Here is a 7,754-nt window from a genome sequence, read left to right as displayed (position 1 = left end):
AATTTTGGACAATTATCAAACATTTTCAATAAAAAAAATATTTATAAGCAAAAATTATTGTCGATAATAGAATGGTTACTAAACACATCCTAAGCGGTGGCTTGAGTCAAATGTGCCTGAAAGGCAATGGGGGCAGGTATAAGTCTGCTCCTACCCGATGATTTGTATATAATTATTTTTAAGACAAATACTCTAGAGTCTCGATCTTGAGTCCAAGTCCAAGGCCAAGCCCGCCCAGTGATCACCTTCGCCGCTTGAAAAGAAAATTGCACTGAGATCCCATATCAAGCGCCCAAATCATGATTCGCGATGTCAGTCCAATTAATATTAACCCAGATCATATGTCAACGGCCCACCCACCCAGATTAGATGTTAATATCGAAATTAGAATGATTGAGGTTGAGGTACATCTGTTTATGTTGGGTTGGCTCAGTCCACGTTATGGGCCGAAGTAGTTGGATTTAGCCGAAAAATAAGACCAAAAAATTGGACTATAGGCCTAGCGCGGCCCCCGCGCCCACCCCCCCCCCCCAAAAAAAAAAAATCATACAACTACAGCATAGACCAAAAATTGGATTTCTAAAGCCAAAAAGAAAAATAAAAAATTGTGTCTCGTAGTAAGTAAACTTAATAGTGAAACATCAAGTTCATTCTTCACGATCAGTTTTTTCCTTTATTTTCTTCTATATTTTTCAACCAAATTCTACGTAAATTGCTTTTAAGTTATAATGGAGTTTCCATCGCAAACCTGATGCTTAGACTTGAATTGGGATTTGACGGGAGACAGAGATAATTTTTTTCAAGCAGAATTATCCCCAAAAAAATATCTTATGTTTCCCCGTGGGCTTTAGGGTGTGTTTGGAATTTGCTTTGCAAAAGGTCACTTAGGCTAAATATTGGGTGTTTGGAAACAACATTGAAATTCCCATTAGGCCAAAGTTGGCATTCTCAAGGCTAAAAGCCCAAGGTAAGTGTGAGGGTGTTTTAGACTTTCAGCTTTCTCAGCATACAAGAGGCCTTGTTCATTTTTTTTTCTTCCAAAACTATCATCACTTATTCTTGAATTTTCCAGTTTTGCCCTCATCATTATATTGTTCATCTTCTTCTCTGTTGAGGTTGGTTGGCATGTTGCTCAAAGTTGTGAGCAACCACCGACGGCTCGGCATGGTCGCGGTGGCCCAGGCGACGGTCGCCGGGAAGTGGTGTGACCGCCGCCTTGTTTGGGTTGTAGCAAAGTTTGGATTGCTGACCTCACCGCGGTCCAATTTGGGGCGGCAAGGTCTCTCCCATGACCTCGTCACGCTCGGATTTGGGTTGTGGTGGTGGCCGGAGGTCGTGTGACCTTGCGCGACCTTAAGGTTGCGTGACCCCACCACGACTCAAATCCGGGGGTCGTGGTGGGGTCGCCCAATGTTCAGCGACCCTTGCCGGGGGTCGCCCGACCCCAAGTGGCCCTCGCCGATGGTCTTTAGGGGTCGCTCAACCTCGAGTGATCCTCTTCAGTTGTCTTCGAGGCTGCTTGAGTTAGATGTCGGCCGCTAGTGATAGATTTCAATCAGCGGCAGCCACCTGCCCTTGCCGACCAATTTCTTTTATTTTACTTTTGATAATTTTTTTATCACAAAAGTTCTTTATAAATATAATTTTTCCAAAATTTTGCTCAAAAGTACTTTACAATGAACTTTTAAGTTGTAATTTAACAAACACAATTTGTATTCTGAAAAGTCCCTTTAACCTAAAGTCATTTACATTTTCTTAATTATTTTTCCCAAAAGTCCAATCAAACGTACCCTTAATTCTCGAACAAAGATTTTTTTTATTTTAAAAAAAGAGAGATTCATGTTGATTTCATTTTCCATATCTTATTGGTCATTCAATTTCTAGGAAATGTATCATCTGACATGTCGGCGACATAAACGCAATCGCAAGTGAGATCTTTCCATATAATCAGAGAGTTAGTCATTGCTCCTGACATTAATAATTGCGATCTTGAGACGTGATTGATTTGAATATCGACGCAGAAGATTTTGTCCTACGTGTAAGGGCGTGGAAGAGAGGCATTTATAAACCCTAATATGACCATGTGCTACCCATCTTTGACTGACCAATGGCTGCGGGAAACAAATGAACGGGAAAAAACAAACGATTTGGCGACAATTCCAACCTTGTCGTCCAAGCACAAATTGGAGAATTCCCCGATAAATTGAATTAAGAATTGTAGGTCCAAAAGTTGTGGTCGGGGATATTTGTCCTAAAGCGCTGCATCAAGACCGATAAGACGCCATGTCCCTGTCAACCAGACGTGCAATTGGAAAAGGCACGGCAATCATTTTTTTAAAATATTTCTTATCTCGACTGACTAAGTAAAGACCAAGACCTTGCTGAAGATTTAATAAATTAGGTGTGAAGTCCATTGAAGTTGGCGTGGTTCTCAAGTAATTCACTTGAAATATATGAAGCCTTGGTACATATGTATTATTAGATAAATTTTCCTTTATGAAACCCTGTATATTTGACAGAATGACGACCTTATATATGATTTACAAATTTAGATCAAGAGATTTTTGGGTATCAACCTAGATAACAATTTGAGTTCTTACAAACAAATAGGTCGAGCATTCCGATTTCCTTGTATTTGCATGCATGCTTTTTATTGTATGTTAAAAATTATGATTGGGAGTTAGATTTCTCCCGTTGAAATTCCATGAACCGTGCAAACTACTTTAAGTAAGGGCTATTGGCTTCCATATAAGGTTAAGAGTTCATCGGTTCACAGGAATCGTAAGGTGCTTGACAAACTTCCCAATAGGGTTTTTGCACTCGTGCTTCTAGATTATAAAAAGAAGATGCAAAAGCATTTCATTTTTCCTGGTGTGTTGGTGAATTCTTCCAATACAAAAGAAATCGTGAACGATTAAGTACTTGTGTTGTAGTTGGGGCTTTAAGAAATTCTCTATTAACATAGGTATACACGTTAATGTTCTATTAATAGAATTGAGAATCAAATTTTGAAAGAGGATATAATCGATTTCATCTATTGAACAAGAATACAAACGCGATAGTTCAATTCAAGCAATGATGTGTTGGTGACTAAAAGCTGATATAATGCAAAATTAATCATGGAAACTCAATCCTATCCAAGCAATGATGTTTTAGTGACTAAGGCCAATGCAATGCAACATTAATCAATAGGGTGATTAGATTGGACTAATGGTAATGATACGTCCTCCGAACAAGATTGCCCGAAAGTATAGGCCGACTAACGTGGCCACGATCCATTTACAGTTCTGCCCTTGCTTTATGGAAAGTGAAAATGTGGATCCCCTTTGGCAACTGGAACAATCAGTCAAACGTATTTTCTTGCTTCTTGATAATTTTAAGAGACACGTGTTGGTAGTGGAAACTGAATTGGCCAAAAAAATTAGGTAGTATATTTTATTAATAAGTCGGGTTTAAGTCATACCTATGAGTCTATGACGTGCAAATCATGATTTCTTCCACTCAATAACATATAGGCAATGTCTGTCGCTTTGTAAGTAGAGCTTCACCCGATACACTTATACAAGCAGATTTGCATGCATTCTTAAAGGTTATCAGTTGATTATAAAGATTAAACATACATATAGTTTTAGCATGCACTACTTGTCCATTCATGTATCTTACAAAATGTTGATTTGAAAAGATAATAAATACACAAGTCATTTATTCATCGAAAAATCACCTCTACTGACGCGATTGTATAATTAATAATTCTGGGATGACATAAATATATGTATTCTTTGTTATGCCGGAGAAGTTCTTTGGTCTTATGTTGAAGTCCAGCTGAAGTATAAACCAAATTTGATTCGCACGGACCAGATAGAAGGGGTGATTCGCGACAATGAATTGTGTTCAAATATATCAAGTCATAGACACATTGAATTACACTCGCCAGTGAGAAGACACGGATGGACCATGTAGTATGGGTAAGAAATCGACCGGGAGAGACTGATGCCCACATGTTTTTGTCTTGTTTTCCTTGTTTTGCTTGGCTTTTCCTGAATCCAACTACTTCGCCACTCGACATCCTAATCCAAAGGCTTAAATTCCACTATAACCTGCTGCCGAATGAGTGAATCCATGGCCGCCACACTCAGGTCCATGCAAGAAACAACATCGCCATTTCCCTCCATCAAGACAAAAGACTTCTTGTTGCAATCATTTTCAGGAAGCCACCGCCCTCTTAAAATACACTCCCACAGCCTCGCAAGTTCCTGCGTTCTCTCTCCCTCTCTGTGAGGCGGCCATGGAGAGAGAAGGACAGGAGACGAGCCTGAGCTCACCATTGATAGAGTCCTGCTGTGAAGATGGTGTCGTGAGATCGTTAGCATCGAATGAAGGAGAGAAAGATAAGGGTGCCGGGTCGAGGAGGGAGGTTCTTGCGGAGATAAAGAAGCAGCTGTGGCTTGCTGGTCCGCTCATATCGGTGAGCTTGTTGCTCTTCAGCTTGCAGATGATCTCTCTCATGTTCGTGGGTCATCTTGGCGAGCTGCCTCTCTCCGGCGCTTCCATGGCCACCTCCTTCGCCACCGTCACTGGTTTCAGCTTACTGGTGAGCCTGAGAGATTGCCATATTAGTCGTGCTCTTACTTCAAATTAAATTCTTTAACAAAAACATTGCATTTCGGGTTTTGCATAGTTGATGTTCTCATATATCCATTTTCGTATCCTAAAGCTAAGACAAATGCTACGTGTTTGTAATGGATGTTCTTGTAACCATCAATCAGTTTCTTTTGCAGAGTCGATAAAAGTTCACCTTTTAGCCCTGTATTCCTTTTTAGCCCTGTATTTGTTGGCCCAATTCACCACAGTTTTTCATAAGTACTAGATTAACCCACTTTGTTTGAGATTTACTCACTTTAGAGGGGCAATAAAGGATGAAAATGAAATTATGCTTGTCTCGATTACTATTTAGCTGGAAGAGAATAGAACTGGTGCCAAAAATGGCCCGTGTTTTGGCTAGGCTAGCCATATTTGTCAGTGCTGCACTGGAGATGCTATTGATACAGGAGGAGTTGAAACATAGTTCTACCTCAAATTGAGCTACTTTAAACAATAGTTACTAAACTTAAAGACTATCGGACAGTCTTCTGATGCGAAGTTCTGATTTTTTTCTTCTGTCAAATCTCTTTAACTAGATGGGGATGGCCAGCGCATTGGATACGTTCTGCGGTCAATCATACGGGGCGAGGCAATTTCATATGCTTGGTATTCACATGCAGAGAGCTATGTTCATCCTTCTACTGGTGAGCATACCTCTCGCTTGCATCTGGGCAAATACGAGAGTCATACTAGAAGCGGTCGGCCAACAAGCAGACATAGCAGAGGAAGCGGGAACGTATGCCCGTTACATGATCCCCTCCCTCTTTGCTTATGGCCTTCTTCAATGCCTTGTCAAGTTCTTGCAGACTCAGAACGTCGTCTTCCCTATGGTGCTTAGCTCGGGAATCGCTACCCTACTGCATATCCTCTTCTGTTGGGTTCTGGTCATGAAAACCGGCCTTGGAAGCAGAGGAGCGGCCTTGGCAAATTCGATATCCTATTGGTTGAATGTGTTGCTGTTGGCGATTTATGTGAAGTTCTCTTCTTCGTGCTCCAAGACTTGGACTGGGTTTTCCAAGGAAGCCTTTCACAATATCTGGGCGTTCCTTAGACTTTCCATCCCTTCCGCAGTAATGGTCTGGTAAAAGCATCTCGAACCCTTTTATCTCTTTCACCATTGTGAGAAGCGGATGACATGGATTTTACTCATGGCAACCTTTTTCATTGCCGTAGCTTGGAAATGTGGTCATTCGAGATGATGGTGCTCCTCTCCGGACTTCTCCCGGACCCGACATTGGAAACTTCGGTGCTTTCTATCAGGTTAATATCGAGTTTGGCGTTATTCTTTGGTGAAATAGTTTTTGAACAAGGCACTTTTTTTTTTTTTTTAATCGATGCACACTTTAGCTCGGTGTATGTATATGATCTTCCAAAGTTTACATTCTCAGTCTCAACACCGCCGCAACGGTATGGATGATCCCTTTCGGACTCAGTGGGGCTGTGAGGTAAGTATGCCAACTTGAGTACATGGTAATGATTTTAAGGACGCATGATAAAATTTCTACTTGTTTATTTCTTTGTTTCTCTGTTCTCCGGAACAGGTTTGGAAAAAAAATCCGTTTGGTGACGTAATTTGATTTTTCTATTTCTGAAATAGATTTAAAGAAGAAATCAGAAGTTAAAATTTTTAACTTCTCAATTTCTGAAATAGAAATTAAGAAATCAATTTCTAGTCATAAATCAATTTTTGTTCCAGAAATTTTGTCATACGCATCCTAAGACCGCCACATTGCCAATTTGCGGAGAATCAGCTCGGTAAATCGAGTAGCATCTCAAATGGTCGATATGTCTCTTTATTTTATTTCTGCATAACATGTTCATATGCATATCAATCATCTTCTTAAGACCACACTGGTGAGGCAATGGAGTTTCACAAGTTCCATGGTCAATCTATCCAGCACTCGCGTCTCAAATGAACTAGGGGCTGGGAAGCCTTGGGCTGCGCGTTTAGCGGTGTACGTGGTCCTCTTCATGGGCGTAACTGAAGGAATTCTGGTGGGAATAGTTTTGATCTCGATACGCAATGTATGGGGCTATGCTTACAGCGACGAGACAGCAGTGGTCGAATATGTGGCTGTTATGATGCCGATTCTAGCGGCTTCAAACTTCTTGGATGGGCTCCAGTGCGTCCTTTCAGGTGGCCTCTCACAGCAAACTGGCCTAGCCTCGTGACCATGCTTTGTTGTTTTACGTGATTCGCGTGTTTATGATCTGGTTCTGTTCCTCCTAGATGCCTTAAAATCATAGCTCATGCTCCAGAATAGTGATAGCTATTTGTGTTTTGCTCTTCTTCAGGAACTGCTAGAGGATGTGGTTGGCAAAAGATTGGTGCCTTTGTCAATCTGGGGTCTTATTACTTGGTTGGCATTCCATGTGCAATACTGCTAGGTTTTGTTCTCCATGTTGGTGGGAAGGTAAAACTTTTGGGTTTTGTCCTTTCCCTGCCCTCCAGTTTCACGTTGAAACGAGCAAGCTAGGGGAGAAAATAACATTTGGAAACTCTCTTTCGCAGGGTCTCTGGCTAGGAATTATCTGCGCGCTAGTCGTGCAAGTGTTCTGTCTTTTCTGCATCTTTCTCCGTACAAACTGGGACCAAGAGGTTAGATCCTTCACATAAATAGAGAAGAAATCACCTAATTTATTCGTACTAGACATTTTCCATGATCCACACATCTTCTGCTTTTGCAGGCAAAGAAGGCTACTGAGAGAGTGCACGACTCCACCATCCCCACAGATACAGTGTCATAGAGCAGAAAAAACCCTGAAAGGAAGAATCTATTTCGGTAGTTTTTCTCGGAAAAACTTGGACTATGCGAACGTTGAGAAAGCCAAGAGAAATACGTCATGGTGAAAGCCGTCCTCATAGTATCGTGGGAGAATGCAGTTCAATGACAAGAAGTTAGAGTAGTAGTCTGATGCCATTATGAAAGAGCTGTCTACTGTCTGTAATAGTCACTTTCTACCATCTGATAATCATCAATTTTGATTCTGATTCGGATGTTGGTGCTTGCTCATTGAATTCTTGAATTGACTAATTTGAGCAGCCTTAATCTCTTTCTAAAGCTATCTTAATCCTTAACATAAAAAAGGCTAAGCAAGCACCGTTTTACTAG

At 41.0% G+C, this 7,754-nt stretch overlaps 1 protein-coding gene across 1 annotated transcript; it reads left to right on the top strand.

Moving 5' to 3' along the window:
* The first annotated feature begins 3,951 nt into the window (after nucleotides 1-3,951).
* On the top strand, nucleotides 3,952-7,691 carry LOC104425812 (protein DETOXIFICATION 16). Its single transcript, XM_010038619.3, has 8 exons — nucleotides 3,952-4,591; nucleotides 5,178-5,722; nucleotides 5,815-5,901; nucleotides 6,030-6,086; nucleotides 6,540-6,778; nucleotides 6,937-7,055; nucleotides 7,154-7,240; nucleotides 7,330-7,691. Exons 1-8 carry the CDS (start codon nucleotides 4,286-4,288, stop codon nucleotides 7,387-7,389), a joined length of 1,500 nt encoding a protein of 499 aa, XP_010036921.1. The 5' UTR covers nucleotides 3,952-4,285; the 3' UTR covers nucleotides 7,390-7,691.
* The last annotated feature ends 63 nt before the right edge of the window (nucleotides 7,692-7,754 follow it).

Source organism: Eucalyptus grandis, chromosome 11 (genome assembly GCF_016545825.1).
Source record: "Eucalyptus grandis isolate ANBG69807.140 chromosome 11, ASM1654582v1, whole genome shotgun sequence".
Taxonomy (NCBI): domain Eukaryota; kingdom Viridiplantae; phylum Streptophyta; class Magnoliopsida; order Myrtales; family Myrtaceae; genus Eucalyptus; species Eucalyptus grandis.
The sequence above is the reverse complement of the archived record's forward strand: the minus strand, read 5'-3'. Positions and strand labels throughout refer to the sequence as shown.